The 24,845-nt window shown below is 35.4% G+C and overlaps 1 protein-coding gene across 3 annotated transcripts in view; it reads right to left on the reverse strand.

Annotated features, from left to right (window-relative positions):
* Positions 1–24,845, reverse strand: part of DPY19L1 (dpy-19 like C-mannosyltransferase 1) — a 112,876-nt gene that overhangs the window by 21,323 nt on the left and 66,708 nt on the right. For 2 of the 3 annotated variants that reach the window (XR_004727768.3, XM_035253153.3), the window contains exons 9-16: positions 22,513–22,612; positions 20,403–20,480; positions 13,095–13,181; positions 11,068–11,127; positions 10,462–10,542; positions 4,873–4,974; positions 2,611–2,682; positions 675–724 (exon numbers count right to left, since the gene is read on the reverse strand). Coding sequence is in view for 2 of the 3 variants with exons in the window: in XM_035253153.3 (XP_035109044.3) it covers positions 675–724; positions 2,611–2,682; positions 4,873–4,974; positions 10,462–10,542; positions 11,068–11,127; positions 13,095–13,181; positions 20,403–20,480; positions 22,513–22,612 (630 nt within the window). In the remaining variant the exon portion in view is untranslated. The remainder of the gene's footprint in view (positions 1–674; positions 725–2,610; positions 2,683–4,872; positions 4,975–10,461; positions 10,543–11,067; positions 11,128–13,094; positions 13,182–20,402; positions 20,481–22,512; positions 22,613–24,845) is intronic. The other variant, XM_035253154.3, reaches the window with a different exon arrangement.

Consider the following 24,845-nt stretch of genomic DNA (forward strand, 5'->3'; position numbering starts at 1 on the left):
TTCGGGTTCATTAGTCATATAAATACTCACTCATTCAACTGCTATTCTTTACAATCTTGCAGGAATTGTAAATAAAGTGTTGAACAAGTGATCAGTTTCTTCAGGAGATACAGGTGACACATTTGTATTTAAGAACAAAGGTGTTAAAGGGTAAAAGAGGAAGATAAAGGGTGTGATGGTGGAAAATACCAAGCATGCCATAGGCCTCTCTAAGATTATAAACATACCCTTTCAGTTAATTCTGGAGTTCCATTTTTTTTTCTATACCTAATTCTCTGCTTCATCTGAAATTTACTTTATGTAAAAAGTGAGGTATGAATCCAATTTTATATTTCCCTGTTCATTTCCCAAAAGGCAGTCCACTGGTCCTAAAACCACTCACATAATAATTTACTTTCCCTGCTGAAGTACAAAACTGTGCCCTTCAAGTGTAGATTATGTGCAGGGCTCCTGTCGGATTGTACTGGATGACATCTGAAAGATGAGTAAGTGATGTGCTGTGTTCTGCATAGCCAGGAAATAAGGAGAAATGCTAAGAAGGGAAATGACCACAATAAACACATCAATTATCAAACATTGGGCATATAACATGTAAGTATAAAATCAATACACTGTAAATACCTCTTTAATAAATGAACAGAGTAGGTTGACAAAATTCTTAATAGCATACTTACCTTACATGTGTCTGTTGTTTAGCTAAGACACCCCACATATCACTAATAATCTGTAAATAGATTTTGAAACATTTTAGAAAAGCTGTGTTGGGGAAAATAATATTTTAACTAAAGTATATTCTGAACTGTAAAACCTTTAATGAAAAATATAAGTATGAAGATAAGAGACAACTTAGAAAATAATAATCACAACAACATAATCTTACATTTGAATAGTATGTGATCAAAGGTAATATTCAACAACCGTGTTGGGTAGATTATATCATCCTCATTTTGTAAATGAGCAACAGGCTCAGATGGATTAAATAATCTCCCTGCAGTCTTGAAACCAAATTTTCTGGCTTCAATTCACACTCAGTGCAGCTGCCACCATGCCAACATTGTTGGCAATACCTCTCCTTAATTGTACACACAGAAAACTGGAGAGCTGGCTCAGAGGTTGATAATTACAGCTAGAAGTATTTGAAAAACAGTCACTGTGCTTTCATATTTAGCAGTAACAGGGAGGTCATCTAATGTAAAATCCTGTCTCCAGTGTGGATATGCTCAACACTGCTGACAGGTGGTAATCTAGCCTTTGGAAGAACCACCCACCTGCTGCTTGAGTCTGTAACACTTTCCTTACCAGAACAGATTAGTTCAGGTCCAAGTCCTACTGCCTGGAATTGGCCATAATTCTAAGGAGCCAGGTTATGTGTAACCTTACTTACATGGGGCAGCTTTTAACATGTTTCAAAACAATTATCCACTTTCCATCTGAACCCTTTCCTCTTTAAACCAAACAGCCCACCTAATAGTTTTCATCATCTCGCACCACTTAGGTTGCTGTCTTTTGCATAGGTTCTGGATGGTCAATGCTAAATATTTTTTGAGTACCCACTAGGTGCAAATCCACATAAAGTACATAAAAGTGCAAAGCCTAGTACACAGCAGGAACTGATTGTTAGAGATGAAAAGTGCTGTCGGAGTACACAGCTGAGTGCCAGATGTAGAGCAGTGATGGGGGAAGGTGCAGAGCCAGAGTCTCACTCTTCCCTTCCTTTTTAATGGACATGATGTGAGGCCCCTAACAACATCTCTGATTTTTCAGTTCTGCATGCTAAAATGGAGTTGATAACATTTGTCTACCCCATAGAGTTGTCAAATAACCAATTTAAACACTTGTGAAAATGTTCTATACAAGGCAGAGTACAAATATATAATGTGAACAACTATTATAGTTCAGAATAGTCTACAAATAAATGAAATTGTGTTAACACAGAAATCACTGGCTACAGATCAGGAAACTTTTAAGGTCCGTAATCTTTTTCCACCACAGATTAATTTCTATTCACTCTCTGAAGACACATTTGGTTATAGAATGCACAATTCTTTAAAGAAAAAAAGAAAAGGAATATCACACTTGCTCTTCTTTGTTAAATAGTTAGTCTTCTTTGGCTTTATTTACATCTAGGCTTGGAATTTTACTATCAAAGCCAAGTTGGGGACCTAAACATTTTATCTAGTTCATCAACACACTGCAAATACTCTATTTTTTTTCCTTCTAATGAATAATAAACACAATCCAGGAGGTACTGCACACTGGACAAATCACTTAGAAAGGTATATAGTAAACATTTTAGAAAAATGAATTTAAGTTAAAAGCCAGTAATAATTTACACAGGCAACTTGCATTTGGGTCAATATGGTCTCTGATCAAAATACATGACTATCAAAACTTGAGCCATCCATTTCCTGTGTCTATTTTACGCTAGCAGATAGAATGAAGATGTATACATGTCTATACAAAACTATCACTAAGAAAACACAGAATATGTTACCGTAAGCCCATATACAACACCGTTTCAGGTTAATATGTGGCCAAGTATATGGAACTACTACGTAAAAACAAGAAAATATTCCATTATAAGAAAGACCTCTTAAGTGATGGACATACCTTTCTAACAACTGCAATAAACACTACAAGAACAACGGGAAGCAATAATGTCTTTGTGTATCTCAGTGGAGTCTGAAATACAAAGAGATGTTTTGTTAGAAGAAAATATTTTAACCAAACAAAACTTCATTTCAAATAATGAAACAGGTGAGTTTCTAAAACTACAAACATATGAACATTCACCAATCTACCCACTGACTGCCATCACAAAAAGGAAGGTGCATTTACAAAGAAATGAACTTCCCCAAAATGCTGAGTTGAAACACTAAAAATACACTACCCAAACACCTGTAAGTGTGAAATGTGACTGAAGAGATTACTGTTCACTCTTTGCATGCTACTTATCTAACTAGAGACCAACTTAATATTTACCTAACACAAGTAAAGCTCCTTTAAATATAATAAGCTTTTCCTGTATATTTTGTGGGGGATGAAAATATTATCCTTGAAACACACATACACATTCTCTCTCACACACAAACAAAATAATGTTGATGAGGAGAACAAAACACACTTTTACATTTTCTTTAGTAACAGATAAAAAAAACCAGAAATAAGTTTAATAACAAAGCTCTACACATTGTAATCCTGTGCACCCCTCAATGATCTCTCCACCCAAAAAAACCACTGTTTTACACGTTTTTTACTTGTGTGTGTTAATTATGGGTTAATAAGACTGTATCATTTTGTTTACTCCATTATGTATCTTAAGCATCTTTTCATGTCATATGAAAAGTTGGTATCATGTGAGGAAAGTGTGGTATCATGTGAGGAAAGTGTGATATCATGTTAGGAAATACCATGTAAATCTTCCCCTTTTCTCCACTGGATGTGTGTACCGTCACTGGAACATACGTTCCCTGAACTGGCACTCTACCCTGTCTCTACAGCACAGTCCCTATGAATTCAGATACTTACAGTGATGAGGAATGGCATGCCGGAAACTTTTCTATTTTCTTCAAATTAACTGAAGTCGTGCTATGTCTTATAAATTATTTCTTTCATCACATAACTTAGATTTAACACTCTCAGGCTGTAGTGCTGTGTATGATGCTCTCAATAACATTAAAGACTTTTCACCACACCCTAACTCTCCAATATTTGAAGGAGTCTTGACCTCTTGTGAACATGCATTTCAATGTCTTGCAAGACATGCCTCCTTTATTTGTTTCAGCAGGCTTAACACTGTACCTCTTATACCTTTGTCAGCCATTGTGTGTCAAAACCATCTGCTGGAACACAATAAATGAAGGCTGACAGGCCACTGGAGTAAACAGTACCTCTGCAGGACACACTCAACTCAGAATGACTGGTAGTTCAAAGTTTGCTCTGTGGTGCCCTAACATCCATTGGTCTGGAATTCTGGACACTGGGGTAACACATGGTATCATTAGGGATACTAACATGTCAATAGAGTATTGTTGGCCAGTTTCTCTCTCTCCCTCTCTCTCTCTCTCTCTCCACACACACACACACACACACACACACACACACACACCCCACTTTGAAGAAAAAATGTGTCACTGATAATATAATGAATCAGTACCACATCGATGGTAGGAAAAGAAAAAAGGCACATACATACATGTTTGTTGTTGGATGAACTGAACCATCTCATAAAGTACTGCAAATTAATATTTTATTTATTTAAATATTTCTTTAAAATATCAAAGTATTTTCCTATGCAGTATCTCATTTTGTCTTTGCAATATCTGTTTACGGCATGCTACCAGAAACTAGTAAACTATAACACAAAGAATGAGAGTGGCTTGTTCAAGAACATCAAGCGAAATGGCAGGGTTCTGTCTCACAGTCCACTAAACTACCCTCTGCTTTCCTTCTAAACATCCGAGTACAGTTTTACAAAGAAAAACGCTGTTGGGATGAAAAGCTTGGACTTGACGTTTCAAAGCAAATATCTATTTAAATAACCACAAAATGAGTGAAAATGTAAGCGTTTGAAAGCATGACTAAATTAATGCTCTCACTGAAAAATGGCAACTTGAAATGCCTTTGTGTTTACTCACCTGGAAAACCGCTTCTAGTCTGAATGTGTATTTCTAAATTATCAAAATGAGTAAAGGCCATATATTTCAGGGAGCTGCACTAATGTAAACAGAAATATCTTCCTCTAAGCTGCCAGATTTTCCTTTCCTTCAAACTGAGATAACAGCACACAGAGAGTCTGATATAAGAAGAGCACCCTTTATGAAAAATGTATGGGCCAAACCTTAGGAAACAGAACTAGAAATCACATCTTACCTCTTTTTCCATAAAGTCAAACTCTGCTGCACAGGTATACAATAAAGTATCAAAATCCTTGTAACTGAAGAATTTTGATGTTAATAAGTTGCCAATATGAGCCTGGTAAGAAATAAAATTACCATTACAGTAAGCCATATACTGCAATAATATATTTTAACTTCAATAGTATCTGAAAGAGTTTCATTACATTATGGAGCCCACTGTTCCCATACCAAGACTGCTTTTGTTCAAGAAGGAAATGCTATTTTCCTCCACCTTGATGGTTCCCTTCTTTTGCTGGTAAGAGATACCTTCCTCACTCGTCCACATCCCAAAGGCTTTTTCCCTTGGGTTTTCCCAGCTTACTGTGCTCAACCTGGTGAAACAGGCTACACAGCATGTCCTTTGCTGGAGCCTACCAGCAGCTGTGGGCTTGGGAACACATACAGACTTTTCTTAATCATAAAAGGACAAAGGACTATGGAGTAAAGAAAAGGAAATACTAATTCTGAAAAGATTGAAAAGAGTACTTGAGTGAAGTAGAAATGGGTAGCCATTGGAATAGAAGGCGCTTTCTGACTGACAATCAACTCATCTCACGTAATTATTTACATGTTCTCAAGCATCTCACTCATACTATCACATTTACCTCCTAAAAAACCCACGTGAGGAATGTGGAATTATTTTCACTTTATAAATAAGAAAACTAGGGCTCGAAGACATAAAACATTATGTTTGGCAAATGTTCAGTTTGCCAAACATTTGGCAAGAGAGGGCGTGCATGAGCTCTCTCTTCTGTGGTCTTAGCTAATAGTCTTTATTTAGAAAGATGTTAGAAAGACGAAAGAAAAGAGGAGAAATTATATCTAGGACAAACCATGACTACAATTCTATATGATATCTACATGAAGCAGAAGGAACAGGGTAAGAGTAGGAACAAAATGGTGGGTATGTGGCGAAGCATTTCAAAATACTGTCTTGTTGAGTGAAGAAATCTGTGCTAATAAGTTTAATAAATCAATAGGAAGACTATACAGCACCTAAAACAGCATAAGAAAACAAATCTCAAACAAAATTAAAGAAACTAAGTCCCAGTATTATGATAATTATCATATATGTAAAGAGTGTACATTCACTAATTAAGGGACAGATGCTCAAATTGGACTTAAGGGAAAAAAGTCCAATATTATGTCGTCACTAAAAGATATACTTAAAAGTCTGCTGAACGGTTGAAAATAGAAGAATGAAAGAAGATAGGCCAGGTAAGTCTGAAACAAACCTGTCAGCAATTATAATGTCTCACAAAACTGAAGTCAAAGCAGAAAATATACGAAAAGAGATAATATATGCTAATAAAATTAAAAAGATTATACATATTGCCAACAGATCTGCAGTTAAAAACACAGATTCAAAGCACACAGAATAAGAACTGAAAAAACTATAGGAAGAAATAGAAAACCTGACGGTGTTCATTGAAAATGTTAAACACCGCCTCCTAGAATAAAAAAGTTGACAAAAGTTAACATAAAAGCTGAATACAATCAATTAGCTCACGGAAAATATAAAGTTCACAAAGAGAATACACATTATCCTTGAACACAAGTAAAATCTTTTAATATTCACAAACCATGCAACAATGCATTCCATATATATATTTCTGATTATAAATGCAATAAAACTAGAAAATAACTAGAAATTGCTTTAAAAATTATTTTGATTAGAAACTAAATATCATAAAACTTAACCTTTAAAAAAGTCACAAACAGCCAATCTATAAGACACATATAAAATACTACATACTTATAAGAAAATTTTAGCTTTAAAAGCAATGATCAGAAAATAAGAGAGGTGAAAACAACAGAGCTAAGCATTTTCCTTTGGTTATGAGGTGAGAGGAAACAAAAAGAACCCAATAAGGACAGAAACTGGTGATGAAGAGAAACACAACAAAACCAAAGAGGACTAAAAAAAGATGTAACTTTAAAAATGAGAAAATAATAAACAGACCTCTAGAGCAAGTAAAATGAAGAAAATAAAAGATGTAAACAAAAAGCAAAACGAAAAAGGGAGAAATAACTGTGGACTCAACATAATTAAAATAAGAAGAGTATGCTATACAATTTGCTAATCAATTGTAAAACCTAGGTAAAATGGATGCATTTACGGAAAATCACAGAACACCAAAATTGGCACAAAGAAATAGAAAACTTGAATAGAAGATAAAGTATTCAAATAGCTGAAGTGGAAATCAAGTATTTTCCCTCCCAAAAATCCCTAGACTCAGATGGTTAACATAGATGAATTATTAAACTTTCAAAAAAAAAAAAAAAAAAAAGCAAACCTTTCACAAGTTGTCAGAAAGAAAAAATAGAAAAAAAGAACTCCCCCCCAAAAATACCACCTCTTAATAGGAGACCAATATTAATTCCAAATTCAAATGAGGAAAAGTCAATAAAAGAACAAAAGGTCATTTTCCAAATATGCACATACGCAAAAACTCCAGTAAGAATTCAACTGACTAAATTAAAAAGCATTATTCATTTGATGACATATATAAAATGGGCAAAATTCCTCACTCTAGATGAACTGGAGAACTTCCTAATGAAACTGAATTTGTAGTAAAAAATCTACCTGCAAAGAAAGCTCACTCCAGATAAACTGGAGAACTTCCTAACGAAATGGAATTTGCAGCAAAAAAACCTACCCACAAAGAATGCTCCAAGCCCTGAGGGCTTCATTGCCAAATTCTACCAAACATTTAAGGAAGAGGTAATAACAATTCTACACAAAAATCTCTGTGATAACAGGAGACAGAAAACTTGCAAATAATTTTAGGAGACAATATTACTCTGAAACCAAAACCAGACAAAACCATTACAAGAAAAAAAAAGTACAACAAATATTCCTCATGAATATAGACAAAAATCCTTATAAATATTAACCAAATCCACCATTATAGAAAAATACTGCATTTGAGCAGGTGAAGTTTATCCCAGGATACAAGTTAGATCAATACTCATATATTAAAAAATGTGGAGACTTCCAAATATGTCAGAGTGAAGAAGTTGGTAACTCCCATTCCCCAAAACAACTTTAAAATTGGACAAAACTATTAAAAAAAAAACAACTCATATCAGGTTCTAGAAACTGACCAAAAGGAAGCAACAACCTGTGAAGCATTCATTCATTAAAGGAAAATCCAGAAAGTCTAGGTAAAAACAGTGGGAGTCTGTGGCATTTTCACCTGGGTTGCTCCCATCCACCTCGGCACCACCACCACCTCCCCAGTACTGTTAGTGCAACAGTTCTTTTGAAGCGGGCAGGGAGGAGTGCGGCTGCTCAAAAATTAACCTTTGCCGCTGGAGCACACTGACCTGATTTGGGGTGGAGAGTTAAAAACTTTTGCTCAGAGGTACTATCATTAAAAGTGGAGGGCCGGGCGCGGTGGCTCAAGCCTGTAATCCCAGCACTTTGGGAGGCCGAGGCGGGTGGATCATGAGGTCAAGAGATCGAGACCATCCTGGTCAACATGGTGAAACCCCATCTCTACTAAAAATAAAAAAAATTAGCTGGGCACGGTGCGCGTGCCTGTAATCCCAGCTACTCGGCAGGCTGAGGCAGGAGAATTGCCTGAACCCAGGAGGCGGAGGTTGCGGTGAGCCGAGATCGCGCCATTGCACTTCAGCCTGGGTAACAAGAGCGAAACTCCGTCTCAAAAAAAAAAAAAAAAAAAAGTGGAGAACTCAGCAGGAAATGAAAGGCGGGGTAGCCTTGCCACTCTCTTCCTTTAACCAATGTCAAAATTAAGAATTTATGAGCCAATGTCCTTGAATGACGTTACATATTTCTAGAAATACTAAAGTTACAACTAAATTATTTCTAATTTGCAAATAACGAAGTCTACAGCACCTTTTTTTGGACCTGGCATGATTTTAGGCTATGACAGAAAATGACAACAGTGATTGTGATTTTAACCTGAATTAATACCTTAACTGGTTCATTTTCCCCCGGTGAGGAAAACAGGTTTCATAAACGCAGGACTGGGGCTCTCACTTGCCTTCCTGCTCATGCTCTGCATATTGTCTGACTCAGCCACCTTTCAGCTCTCATTCTCACAGCTGACTTCTAGGACCCTTCCCTGATGCTCCTCTTGTGTATCCCTGCAGCACTCTGTACTGAACTTTTATCATAGCCTTCATTACATTGTATTATAACTGCTAGAAATTGTTGCTCTTTTCCGAATTTTCCGTGAGACTGTATCTTACTCAGTTTTGTATCTTTAGGATTCCTTCTGCTCTGTCAGGCACACAGGACTTACTGAATGAATACATTTTCAACTATACTTTTATAGTTTAAAAATCTTTCCGGGCCGGGCGCGGTGGCTCACGCCTGTAATCCCAGCACTTTGGGCGGCCAAGGAGGGTGAATCATGAGGTCAAGAGATCGAGACCATCCTGGTCAACATGGTGAAACCCCGTCTTAGTGAAAATACAAAAATTAGCTGGGCATGGTGGCGCATGCCTGTAATCCCAGCTACTCAGGAGGCTGAGGCAGGAGAATTGCCTGAACCCAGGAGGCGGAGGTTGCGGTGAGCCGAGATCGCGCCATTGCACTCCAGCCTGGGTAACAAGAGCAAAACTCCATCTAAAAAAAAAAAAAAAAAAATCTTTCCACAGATGGTAGACCGCCCATTTAATAGTTCATGAGTTTTCAATGTTTAAAGCCAAAATAACCCTTGTCCTTAAGAAAACCTAAATGAAAGAGATTAAGGTTAAATCGTCCTCTGTAAAAGAGGGGCTAGGAGCTGGGGGAGTAGAGAGCCCTCAGGGAAGAGTCCTGAAAGTTCTAGAACTCCACATAACCCAGTTTCAAAACTATAGCACTAATCTCATTCAGAAAAAAGAAACAACACCAATCAAAATAAATTATAGGGGGAAAAAGTAGTTTATTTCTTTCATGTTGGTTCTTGTGCTGCTTTCTTTTTTAAATTAAATCTTTGCTAGCCTTCTGACTTAGGATGTGCTGATTAAAACACCAAAATAAAATAGGCAAAGCAATTGTAGACAAGGAGGATCCTTAAAATTATAAGGCAGACTTTTCATTTTATCTTCCCTCCTGCTCTAATACCAAAAGCAAATAAAAATCTTCTCTAAATAAGACTAATTTGGATTAAATTATCTATAAAGACTTATAAAAGCCTTTTACAAGTAATGACTTGAAAACTGGGGAGAAAAAAGAATGAGACTATAATACAATCCCCAGTTAAGGCTCTGAAGATGGTGTCTTTACCATTTACAAATAAGCTAGAGAAAAATGACTGTATAGACCTTCAGATTTGATCTTTAATCTCTAGACGTTTCCTGCCTTAAAATTTTAGTAATATAGAAGGACCAATAAAATAAGAGATTGTCTCAAGAAACTAATTTTGGAAAATAAAAATCTATATACAATTACATTTACTTTCTAGTATATTAAATAGATAAAATAATAGGTGAACAGATTTCATCATAGAATTTCATTTAGTGATACTTGAATAACTCAAACAATTTATTCTTAGTCTATTTGATTCTTTTCAAGTCTTTCAAGTTTAAAAAAAAATGCACTTACATCATCTGTAATACCAAAAATTTTAGATGTCAAGTACTTGAGTATGACAGTTCCAAATAACCAAAAACATCCTTGAATAACCTAAAAAAAAAAAAAACAAAAAAAAAACTTTCATGCTTCATATTCCACAGACATAGGCTAGGAAGGAAAAAATAAATGCTTTAATCATACCTGAAATACACATAGCTACCTACAGGAGAAAATGCTAAAACATGCATCTCAATTTAAAATCAAGAATGTTGCTCAAAATCAAGGGGCAATAACTAAAAATAAAAATATAATCATATAATCTTATAAAAATTAATATATTTTATAGAAGATTTACACAACCACTGCAGGTAAATTTCTCTTTACACTTTCTTACACGTGCACTGTTTCTCAGATGAAACAAGAGTAATAAGTACAACTGGAATTCTTTAACTACATATCCAAGATTAACTCTGACCCGTTTCATAGAAAGGGCAATTTGGTACATTAAAATTGGGCCCTAAGATACTATAAAACTGTTGGATCCCCTGCATTACATAGATTATTTTCTTAAAACATAAACCAATGATATAGTTTAGAGAAGAAAAAACATAAGCATTAAAATAGATTGATTCTTACCCACAAACTAAGTTCAGATACATTTATTTTCAGGAAATGTGGTTTCATTGCCAGAATACCCTGAATAGAGAAAATAACATAGTATATAATTAATACTTACAGACTTAAATCCAAGTACCAAAAAATTCTTCTAAATAATAAGATTCTCAAGTATCTACAACTTAGCACAAGGTGAATTTTTCCCATACCATACACATGCTCATTTCTATAGTCAGTGACTTCCAGGTATCGCCCTATTATCCAGAGTAAATTAGATGAGTGCACGACTTTTTAAAGTTGAAAAGGAATGACCATATGTGAATGTCTAGGACCGATCTGACATATCTGATTTATCTGTGAGCCACGAAGTAGCTAACAATTTCAGAATTTTGGATAACAGGCATAAGATTTTCCTTTGCTAAAAATTACTGACTCTTAGGGTAAATAACAAATGAAATGAAATTGTAATGGATCAACTAAATGCTTCTCTTGTTAAATCTTAAGTATTTTCAGGTAGTAACACTTGCAAACCGTATTACCCTTAGGGTGCTAAAACTACTTTAAACATGGCAAAAATATGATTAGAGATCAAACTATGAATACTTGAAACCCAATTAGATCTTTTTGGAAGTTTCTGAATATGTGAAAATACAAAATGTGATATAATTCAGGTCCCAAAGTGATTAATTATAAATATATGCAAATTCGTGTTTATAGTTAAATATGCACAAACATGCTGTATTGTTATCATTTATTTTTATACACTAAAATATACGCAATATACATTAATATGCTTACTTCATATCTAAGACGGACCTCAGTGTGAAGCATCTAGCGGCATACCTTACATATAGAATTGAAGAGAAATTTCCTACAAAATGTACTTAAATTAGATTTAATTTATATGTAATATTAGATTCAACGGTTTCCCTGTCCATAGTACCACGATTCACATACTTTATCCTGGGTGATAGCAGTACTTGACAAAGTACATATGTCAAATACACAAATGAGTTCTTTTTCACCTTTCCTAATAATAAACAGAGTACACAAAACTTAAGAACTACACTTACTAATCCCAAAGTTATGATTTTTCTTGTTGTTGCTGAAAACAGCGTCACGGTAACTGCTAATTTCTGTAGCTAAATATACTCAAGGAACAATCTGAAAAGGGTGGTCGGCCAGACTGGGAAGAGGCATATTCTTGAGAAATGAGTTTTTAAATAAATATTATTTGTAAAATAAATGAGAAAGGAGGTTTCAAATTTAATGAGTTCTAGTAATTAAGAAACCCCAAATGATCTGAGTAACTTAATTATTCAAGAAGTAAAATACATTCCAACTATGACAGTACAATATGCTTTTAAAGTCATCAGGAAACTAAAGCACATGCACTTTAAATATAAAGAATGATAAGTCTGCAAAACGTTTTAATGGGAAACCCACCCAAAAAAAGGGCAGTCGTTAAATTTTAGAAGACTTTTATATTTACAGTCATCCTGCGAAATGCAGCAGAAGAAATTATATGAACTTCCATCACTTCTTCTAATTCTGTAAAATAATCTCTCCATCATCTAAAGCTATTTTTGGTAGTGATTTAGCAATATAAAACCAAATCATCACCTTACTTAAACCATCTGAATATTCCATACAAGTAGACAAGAGGCTAAAACCAAATGAAACAAACAGACAGACAAAAAAACCCTAAGTAACCAAGGCCTTGAACTTCTGATCACAGTGGAATGAACAGGACTGGCTGGGACAAGACTGCAGTGAGAAGAAAGAGTTCAGAAAGTGGAGCAGGAGTAGGATAAAAACGGAAAGGAGGAAGGGAGAAGAAAGCTTAGAAACATTTCTGAAATGATACTAATTTTCCTTTTTTTCCCCGTTTTGGAAGTGAGTACTTGAACACCATCATATCTAGAATATTCAGTGAGATACCTGAGATAGTTCCTATAGAAAACCTTCATGAATCCTAAGCCAGTGAAGAAGACACTGTTAGGTCATTTGTTTCAAAAACAACCATGTAAGTTTTAAGAAATACTTACCCAAATAATTACCAAAGAAGAAGCATAATAAGAAGTTAATAACATCGAGTTCCCAAACATCAAAACAAAACAAAGCGCAAGAGAAATCTGGAAAAATCCAAGAAAAAAATATAAGTAACACACAAAGCAAAAAACCTTTGTTTTTTATTGTGAAAACTGCATGTCCATAATAAACAAAATTCGAACTGTTCAAAAGAGACTGTTTGATGAAAACAGCCCATTCTCCATCCCATACTTCAAACTCCCACAGATAACCGTATCAACAGTTTCCTGTGCACCCTTCTAGACAACACGTATAAATAAATTCTACTTTATATATTTTGTTAAACAACAAATGGGCACTCTAGAATCAGAAAAACCATTTGACCCAGCAATTCCATTACTGGGCATATACCCAAGTATTATAAACTATTTTACTATAAAGACACATGCACACGTATGTTTATTGCAGCACTGTTCACAATGGCAAAGACGTGGAACCAACCCAAATGCCATCAATGATAGACTGGATAAAAAAAATGTGACACATATAGACTGTGGAATACTATGCAGCCATAAAAATGGATGAGTTCATGTCCTTTGCAGGGACATGAATGAAGCTGAAAACCATCATTCTTAGCAAACTAACACAGGAACAGAAAACCAAACACCACATGTTCTCACTCATAAGTGGGACTTGAACAATAAGAACACATGGACACAGGGAGGGGAACATCACACACCAGGGCCTATCAGGGCATCAGTGGCTAGGGGAGGGATAGCATTAGGAGAAATACCTAATGTAGGTGATGGGTTGATGGATGCAGCAAACCACCATGGTACGTGTATCCCTATGTAACAAACCTGCACACTCTGCACATGTATCCCAGAACTTGAAGTATAATAAAAAAAGAACATAGTCCCTTATCAAGTAAACATATTGTAAATATTTTTCTCAGTTCATTTTTTACCTTTGTGGTTTTTTTTGTATTATGTTTATTTTCTAAATCTTTATGTTAGCAAATTTATCTTTAATTTGCTTTAGGTCTTTTGATTTATCTCCATAATTTAAAAAGGTACAAAAAATAAAATAATCTATATTTTCTTCTAGAAATTTTATTTTTAATCCATATGTATCAATTTCCCTGTGAATTTCAGAATCAGCTTATTAAGCTTCAAAAACTAAAATTATTAGAATTACTTTATTCAATAATGTAGGCTATTTATAGTTGTATCTGTTCAACATTGAATCTTTAGGTCCCAAAACAATACATGTTGCTTCCATTTCTTTAAATCTTCTTTTACATGCATTAGCAAGTATAGTCTTTTTATATAAATCCTGCATATTATCTTGAGTTTATTCTATTATTTCTGCTGCTGTTATATAAAGAATCTTCCTATTTTCTGGTTGTGTGCATATAGAAACATTATATTGAATATGCATCAATAAATATAATTTCACTGTTTCCAGTAGCAGTTTCTTTGGATTTCTCAAGTATTCAAAATGATTCCAACTACAAACTGATATTTTTACATCTTCCTTTGAATTATTTTTTAGTCAACTGTATTAGTTGACATTTCTACAAATTTAACAAACTATGTAGAAAATGTATCTTAGCAAAACTACAAAACTTGAATGAAAATAATCCAAGAACTAAATACATGGAGAGTTATTCCACATACAGGGTGATTCGATATTGTCAAGATGTCAGTTTTTCCCAACTTGATCTACAGAGTCAGCAAAATCCCAATCACGAACCTTGCAAGTTATCAATAAACTGATTCTGAAGTTTATGCGGAGATATAAAAACTCAGTACAGAGCCAACCCAGTACTGAAGAAGAGCAAAGTCAGAGGACTGGCGCTACCCTACTTCAAGACTTACTATAAAGCTACTGTAATCAAGACGGTGTAGTATTAGTGAAAGACATGAATAGATCAAGGGAACAAAATATAGAGCTCGGAAACAGACTTACATAACACGGCCGACTGATATCTGACAAAGGAGCAAAGGCAAAAATAGCCCTTTCAACAAATGATGCTGGAACAACTAGAGATTCACAGACAAAAATAAAGACATAAATCTAGACATAGACTTTACAACCTTCACGAAAATTAACTCAAAACAGACCACAAATCTAAACCCACATTGCAAACCTATAAAGCTCCTAGAAGATAACAGTGGAGGAAACCTAGATGAACTTGGGTATGGCCATGACTACTTAGATAAAGCAACAAAGGTACAGTTTATGAAAGAAATGACTGATAAGCTGAACTTCATTAAAGCTAAAAACTTCTGCTCTGTGAAGACAGGCCACAGATTGAGAGAAGATATTTTTAAAAGGCACATCTGATAAGGGACTGTTATCTAATATATACAAAAAATTCTTAAAACTCTACAATAAGAAAATGAACAAGCCAAGGAAAAATGAGCAAAAGATCTTAATAGACACGTCACCAAAGAAGATACACAGATGGCAAAAAGCACATTAACATATGTTCAACCAAATTAAAACAATGAAATACCATTACACATCTATTAGAATGGCCAAAATCCACCATGACTACACCAGATGCTGACAAGGATGTAGAGCAGCAGGGACTCTCATTTATCCCTGGTGGAGATGCAAAATGGTACGGCCACTTCGGAAGACAGGTCGGCAATTTCCTAAAAACTAAGCATACTCTCACCATACCATCCAAATATCACCTTCCTTGATATTTACTCAAATGAACTGAAAACATCCATGCAAAATTTGCACACGGATGTTTACAGCAGGTTTACTAATAATCGCCCACACCTGGAGTTCACTAACATGTCCTTCAATAGGCAAATAAACAAACAGTGGTACATCCATATAATGTTAAAATGTTAATCATAATCAAAACTGAAATGAGCTACCGAGCCATGAAAAGACTTGGAGGAAACTTCATTGCTTTCCACTAAGTGAAAGAAGTCAACATGAAAAGGCTGCACACTGCCTGGTTCCAACACATGACACTACACAAAAGGTAAAACTACGGAGGCAGTAAAAAGATCAGTGGTTACCATAGGTTAGGGGGAAGGAGGGATGAATAGGTGGACCACAGAGAAATTTTTTGGCTGTGAAACTGTCCTACAAGATACTAAATGTCAGTGTATATTTGTCAAAACCCAAGCCGATTGTGGTGGCTCACATTTGCAATCCTAGCCCTTTGATAGGCCAAGGCGGAAGGATCCCTTGAGCCCAGGAGGTCAAGGCTGTGGTGAGCCACGTTTGCACCACTAAACTCCAGCCTGGGCAACAGAGCAAGACCCTGTCTCAAAAACAAACAAACAGACCCGCAATGACCACCCACAGAAAAGTGAGACCTAATGTAAACTGCAGACTTTGGGTGATTATAATGTGTGGTGTAGTTTATCAATTGTAACAAATGTACCACTCTGGCGAGGGATGTCAACAGAGGTGGAGGTTGTACATGGGTGGGAGCAAGGGGCATATGGGAACTCTGTACTTTCTGCTCAATTTTGCTACAAACCTGGCTTGGCACGGTGGATCATGCCTCTAATACTACCACTTAGGGAGGCCAAGGAGGGCAGATCACCTGAGGTCAGGAGTTTGAGACCAGCCTGCCGACAGGGTGAAATGCCATCTCTATTATAAGCACAAAATTAGCTGGGTTTGGGGTGGCATGCCTGTAATCCCAGCTGCTCGAAAGGCTGAGGTAGGAGAATTGCTTGAACCCAGGAGGCAGAGGTTACAGTGAGCCGAGATTGTGCCACTGCCCTTCAGACTGGACAACAGAATGAGCCATCTAAAAAAAACAAAACAAAACAAAAAAAACCTAGAAACAAAAGCCACAGTGAGATATCACCTCAGATCCATTAGAATGGCTACCATCACAAAGGCAGAAAATAAATGTTGGTGATTACATGGAGAAAATGAAAGTTCGTGCACTGTTCATAGGAATGTAAACTGTACAGTGCTATGGAAAAGTTTGGCAGTTCCTTAAAAAGTTAAAAATAGATTTACCATATGATCAAATTCAGCAATTCCATTTCTGGGCACATACTCAAAATAACTGAAAACAAGATCTTAAAAAATATTTGTCTTCCTATGTTCATAGCACCATTATTTACTATAGCTAAAACAAGTATCCACAGACAGACTGAATTCATAAGCAAAACCATGCGTGTGTGTGTGTGCATGCGCACGCGCACGCGTGCACACACACGTGCACATAATAGAATATTATTTAGCCTTAAAAAGGAAGGAAATTCTGACATGAGGCAACTTGAGGACATTAGGATAACTGAAATAACACAGTCACAAAAAGACAAATAATGTATGATTTCATTTACAAGCATACATAAGGTAGTCAAAATCATACAGAAAGTAGAATGGTGGTTTCCAGGGGCTGGGACGATGGAAGAATAAGGACTTTATGGGTATAGAGTTTCAGTTTTACAAGATGAAAAATGTTATGGAAATAGATGGTGGAGATGGGTGAAGGTGCTTAGTATCACTGAACTGTATATTTTAAAATGCTTAAGGAGGTAAATTTTAACTTACATGTATTTTGCCACAATAAAAAAGGGAAAAATAATTTTTTGGAAACAATTCTGTGTTTTTTTCTTTTATAACTATAAGAATTTAGGAATTTGTAAAGTGATAGTGGAAGACAATAATAGTAGGTCACATAACAAAGTATGGGTAGGTTTTACTTCAAACTAGACTGTGTAATTTTATAATTTTATAACTATAACTTTGAATCAAGGCCCCCAGCCATAGTTGCCTATGTGACTATGTGATTGGCCAACTCTAAAGGCTTAACATCTAATCTGATTTATACTACAAAATAAAAAACTATTTTAAATAGTTTGGGAAAAATAAGTCAAGTTTAAAAAATATATAATTACTGTCTAACTCGTTTATGAACAAGTATGTAAAAATCCTAACAAAATAACAGCAGACATTCCAGCAACGTGCAAAAAATGTTTAATCAAAAAAATAAAGTTTTCTTAATGTTAGAAAAATCAATGTTAATTCATCACAGTAACAGATTAAAGATAGGGAAATACACAGAATCATCTAAACATATGTAAAAAATCATTTCATGAAATTTAACATTTATTAATTTCTTTTTAAAAGTGCTCAATGTATAATGAGGACATGTTAAAAGGAAAGAGAAGTGAGCTCGAATAGTTGAACAGATGTGGAACAATTTGAGCATCAACATAAATAACAAAAATAATGGATTACACTGCATCGACTAAAATGGATGTCATTTTCTTTTGGGCACAAGACAAACTGGTAAAGCTTTGAACAGAAATTTACAAAAATGGAAACATGAAGGGCGCATAAAACACCGAAAGATGCTCAGCTTCATTATGAATCAGAGAAAATGCAAATTAAGGTCACAAGATACCATTTTACACCAACCAGACTGATAAAATGAAAAAGGATGTAGGATAACACAGGCCGTTATATATTGCTGTTGGAAGTAGTCCAGTCACTTTGGAAAAACAATTTGGTATCTGTAAGGTTGAACATGTACATGATTTACCACCCAGCAAGTCTACCACTAGGTAATCACCCTAGAGAAACTTTCAACATATGTGCCCCAAGAGATAAGTAAAGAATGTACAGCATGATTTATAACTAAAAAAAGAAGTTGGGGGTACAGGAGAGAACCTAAATGTCCTTCCACAAAAAAATGAGTAAATGAATTATGCTTTATTTATATGAGGGAAATATAAAGCAGTGAAAATATGTGAATTCTATTTACAACGAGCAGAAATATGACTAAAAAAACAGTACTTATAAAAGAATACCATTTATAAACCTTACAAAGAATGTGAACATTTCATAATAAAAACATATACTATTTAGTAATTTATATATGGCAAAGTTATAAAGAAATGCAAATTGATTACGATTCAAAAAGTCAGAATAGTGGTTACCTCTAGGAGCAGTGAGGGGATGAGCTCAGGGCATACAGGACTTAAAAGTAATGATAAGGTTCTATTTTCCATTTGGAGAGTAGGCTCCCAGTTGTTTATTTTGCAACTGTGTTTATAACTTCCTTACACATTATAAATGTCCTTTTATATGTGTAAATTATTAAGAGAATGAAAAAATGGTATATTATGACAACTGTAAAATTATCAGAAGAAGAAAACATCAAAATTATAAAAGCCAGTGAGAGAGAAGACAAATGCTTATTTTTAAACAATAAACATTCATGGACATCAACCATCCAGTTTTAGGGTCTTTTTTCTAGCTGTTGCATCAACCTAGAGATTAATTTCTTTGATATCTACTTGGCTAATTACGTCTCCTCCTTCCAATCTTTGTTCTACTCCTCCTTCTCAAGCAGAACTGCTGTGACCACCTCATTTGATTTTTCCATGTCCTATCCTGGATGTTGGTGCTCCTCACCTGCCTTACCCTGACCTTTTCTTTCTTCTAAAATCTTTTTTTGTATTTTTTTTTAATAGAAACGGGGTCTCACTATGTTACCCAGGCTGGTCTTAAACTATTGAGCTCAAATGTCCTCTTGCCTCAGCCTCCCCAAGCCACCATACCTGGCCTAAAATCCTTATCACCTTCTAACATCCTATATAATTTACCCATTTATTATGTTTATTATTTATCTTCTGTCTTCCCTCCTTCTCCACTCTATTAGAATGTAAGTGATATGAATGCTGGTGTGTCTCACATGCCTGCATAGTTGATGCTCAGTAAATGAACTCTTTTTCTTTTTTGTGAAGACATGGTATTGTTATGTTGCCCAAGTTGGAGTGCAGTGGCATGAGAGCTCACTGCAGTCTCAACCTCCTGGGCTAATGTGATCCTCCCACATCAGCTTCCTGAGTTAAGTAGCTAGTGCTACAGCCATGCGTCACCATTCTAGGCTAACTTTATTTCATTTTTGTAGAGATGAGGTCTGGCTTTGTTGCCCAGGCTGGTTTCAAACTCCCGGCTTCAAGGCCCACCTTGGCCTCTCAAAAGTGTTAGGATTACAGGTGTGAGCCACCGTGTCAGGCCTTTCTACTTCATTTTAACAAACAGCTCCTGGATAATATATCAGTCCCATGTTTTTGTTTCATAAATTATTGCTTTTACTGATAATGCATAAGTTGGGCACAACTTCAATCAGATAATATGACCCAAATTAAATTTTTGTGAGTGGTCTATTAAATCAAGGTCGGTTGATTATATCACAATGTTTGAATGACATCTGTTTTAGTTATAAAATTGTTACAACTAGTTACAACCATGAACAAATCAAATATTAATCTGGAATTTAAAGACAAACTAAATGGATAAGAATAAACAATAATTACCATGTGTATATAAATGATCTTCCGTAATTTACATGTATCAATGTACCCGACAACATACACTGCAAACAATGACGCAATCTGAAATTTAAAAATAAATTAAAAGTAAAAAAGATAAAATACCTACAAGAATGAAGAATATGAATATAGTCAATATGTTAATATAGAAAATATTGGTTGATTTTTCTCTGATACACAGCTCTCTCAATCATGTGCACTGTCTACTTCATTGGTTATCCGAAACAATAACTCATTTTAATTTCGGGTCAACCCTACTGTCAACATATACAATTAAAAAGTACCTTGTCCAATCAGAAAAGATAAAAATGTAATTATAACGTGACAACTAATACATAATTGGGGAAGGTACATTAAACTGAAAATAATTATGCAATGCAGGTGTGCATAAAAATACATTAATTTCTGCTTGCTAGTCACTCTTTACAACTATCTCCATTAGCATTCTTTAATACAAATATTCAAGAGTTAGTTGTAATCAAATTTATCAATTTCAAATTAAGAGTACATTTGCTACAAAGGCATTTTTAACTTTCTTTTCCATTTGGAAGAAAACTGTATGTTACATATCAGTAATTCTAAGAGTACTGGAATTATTTAGCTGAATTAATTGATTAAATGATGATACAGTATCTCTTATATACAGGTATTATGTCAGACAATGCCTCTACACGCTTCATCATAGAGAAAGCAATTAAAATTAAATTCTTCCTCTCCCAATACAAAAAAACAGCATAAACAAATTGCAAAATAGTTGACTACTTAATCATATAAATTAAGTTTCATTCATCAGGTTTTTTATCTCTAAGCAATCTACAACAAATTTTCCCATTAGTGAGAAAAACAACAAAGTTTCCCTTTACTCAGAGTTAGCCATGGAGAATACTGCCTTGCTTGGGGTGACTGAGATGACAGCACAATTGTGGGGAAGTGTGTGTTATTATTCAACATAAGCCCCACAGGGAGGCAAAATCCCTCCACTGACCCTCATTCTCCACAAAAAAGCAGGCAGTCTCCACTATCAGGAGGCAATGAGAATGCTCCCTTTTCACCCCAAGGGCTAACCAACACACAGTACATTTACAGGGTTGAATTTTAAACAGAGAATCTCAGAGACAATTTTAAACCAGAAACTGACTGAAAATGTCATACAACTAAGTTAGACAAAGGTGTCAACAAGGGAAGACCAAAGTATAAAGTACAAATAGAGCCTATTTTTAAAAATAATGATAAGACCAGCTAACCTTCCTGACGCCTCACTAGGTACCAGGTACTGTGTTAAGAATCATACATGACTTTATCTGGTCCTATCCACAACCCAATAAAGTAGGTTCTTTTATTATCTCTATTTCAGAAATGAGAAAACCTAACCTAAGAAAAGCTAAGTATTTTAACCAAGTTAAGAAGCTAGTGAAAAGAACTGGGACTCGAATCCAAGTCTAATTTCATTTCCCAAGCAAGACTTTCATTAAAAAGGAACTCTTCAACTGCTTCATACAAATATGACTAGTACAATTAAAAAAAATAATAGGCAGGGAAAAAACGAATATGCAATTTACTCCCTCTCTCAACAAGCTACTTCCATTTACGGTGGGCAAGACTACATGTAAAGACAATAGATAAACTTCTAGACTGGTACAGAGAATTTTGTAAGACAGAACTGATTAGCTATGTATCCTATAATCCTATTCGCCTTCATTTTATATGCCAGAATGTACACAACTACTCATAAAAGAAACATTTCATGTAAGAGAAATACTACAGCTAACAGAAATGCTTCAAGCTGCAGTACTAGTCCTCTTTTCAGCACACGAACAATACTGAATAACAAAGATAATCATTCTTACAAATTTGAATTCAATAAACACAATATGCTAGGAAGTAAATAAACAATCATTAATAAATAATCTGACATATTTCTCTGTCCTGAACTTTCTTTTGTTTAACATTTCTAAAATATATCTTAGGAGAACAGTTTTCCTAGAAAATGTTTTAGGAGTTAGAATCATAGAACATCTCTGTTATAATTTTATGCAAATGAGTTCATATAGTCAAACATCCTAAGCTTAAAACAGCTTAAAATATAATCACCTACCTGAGTAAGAAGTACAAACTGAGCAAACTGCCAAGGAAGCATGAAAAATACATTGGAAATACAGAGTGCAATCAAGCTTCCTCTATAAAGTTTTGTAGCCCTTGAAAAGATAAAATAAGTAAGTTTAAATACAAGTCTAGCATGGCTCCAAACCGCTGCAAACCAGAATCTCTAAATATATATAATCTGGTTATAACAAAACCTAAACATAAAATGAACCAATGGGTCAGAAGCTGTACCTCCTGATGCTCAATTACAACACTTTTCTTTGAAAGGTAAATATCCATTATTGCTAATAACACAGAGTGGGGAGGGTGCTGGGTCAGTGTATCTATGGTATCCATTATTGCTAATAACACAGAGTGGGGAGGGTGGCTGGGTCAGTGTATCTATGGGAATTTTTTTCAAATTTCATTTTGGTGAATCCATGACTGAACATTTAAAAATACTGATTCAATATATTAATTAGTTAGAAAGGCAGAAGATGCCTATGAAAAAATAATAGCAGCACATTCTAAGCGTAAAGCATTATGCAGCCAACTATCGCAAGAATGAGGAATAAGAGCTAAGCACTGGGAGAGATTTTGAAAGCATGTGAGATAAAAAGTTGGGTCTGGCACATGTAGAAGACAGAAAAGTTAAGAGGAGAAAAAGATACAGGGGCCATTCTGGAGCAATCTTTAGAGACCTCACTTTGGTACTGACTTGTAATTTAGGAGACCTTTTAGGAGAGTGAGATGATTTTGTCCTCTAAATCTGTGAGCCAATGCCAAGCCCTCACACATGTCCATCTTCACTAAAGTGGCGTGTGCATGCTAATACTCTGAGAAGATGAAGTGCATGCAGCTTGGATAAAGAGGTCCTGGTTACATAAACCTACTGGAGCAGAGAGCAGCACCACGAAATGTCTTTCTCCACTTCCACAAGCATCCCTTCTCCAAAGGACATCCCTGTCTGCTATTTTAATCCAACAAAAGTATTTTTAAACTCCAGATAACCTTTTAATGAGTTATGAAATCAATTTACAAAATAAAACTCAGCATTTAAAAATGCAGATTAGCAGAGTAAAACAGAATATATATGACTATATCCTACTTACAAGGTGCTCTATTCTGTGAAACTTTTGTTTCAGTTGTGTGCATACACGTATATGTACAGTAAGCCACAGTGTACAATTTCTAATTTCTTATAGATCATAGTCCAAAAGTTTGAAAGTCACTGTCTAAATAAAGTCAAAATAAAGCATATTTCCACTGCTTTTGAATACTAAATATAATTTTCATTTTTTGGTTAACAAGAGGCATTAAGATTTCTGAGCAGAACTTAATACCAACCTGGCAGGTGGGTGAAGAATGTACTGTGGGGAGACAGGAATGAATAGAAAACAAAGACAATCCCATTGGTGATCAAAATAGCTCTGACCCAAGACAACAGAAATGTAAACTAAATATTGCCAAGAACAATCAAGAAAAAGCAAAGCTGGGCTAGCATTAGGTGACTATATAAACTGAATTTCTAAAAATGCTTAAAATTCAAAACCAGACAAAATCAATTTGTTGAAATATACCACTAACCTCATTTATAAACGATCCCTAGCATTAAGAAATAGTCTCTTTCTGGATTTATAACGGTATCCTCAGCACTGCAGCCTGCATCAACACTGCTCAGCTTCTTCTTGGCTCACCCAAGCCATCACCACCCACCACCTCCCTCTAATGTCACAATATGCCAACTACAGGTAGAAACCAAGAACTAAAGGAAATGGCTCCTCTTCCAAAGAAGACAATATCAGTCATAAGGATGAAATATCAGAAGACGAAGATGGCCAACAGAGAGAAAGATGTTATCCTTCAGGAAAAAGACAAGCTGTCTGCCAAAACGTCAAGAAAAAAGGATGTGATTTTCCAAGAAAGCAGTTTTCCAAGCAAGCAAAATGAAAATCCACCCTTTCAAGCAACCAGTCACAGCCACACCAGGCAGGCAAGGAGCCATGCCAACCAAGGAGCATAACCAGGAAAGCCACTGCAATCAGAAGTGATGAGGTGCCGATGAGGATGGCAAGGAAGATCAAGATGGGAGGGATCTGAACCAGCAGTGGTAAAAGCAGCAGCTGCTTCAGCTTCCGATGGTCAGGAGTCTGAGAAGGGAAGTGTCAGCTAGAATATAAACAGAGACAGTGAAGAAGGATCTAAAGAAAGGAATGTTCTCTTAAACTTTTCAACAGAAAGTAAAGACAGGTATGAAGAGGTGGGTAAGGCTGAAAATGACAATGATAAGAGGCTAAAGAAAACAAACAGCTTGCCGCAGAAGCACCTGGAGCCAAAAACAGAGAA

This window comes from Callithrix jacchus, chromosome 11 (assembly GCF_049354715.1).
Source record: "Callithrix jacchus isolate 240 chromosome 11, calJac240_pri, whole genome shotgun sequence".
NCBI classification, from domain to species: domain Eukaryota; kingdom Metazoa; phylum Chordata; class Mammalia; order Primates; family Cebidae; genus Callithrix; species Callithrix jacchus.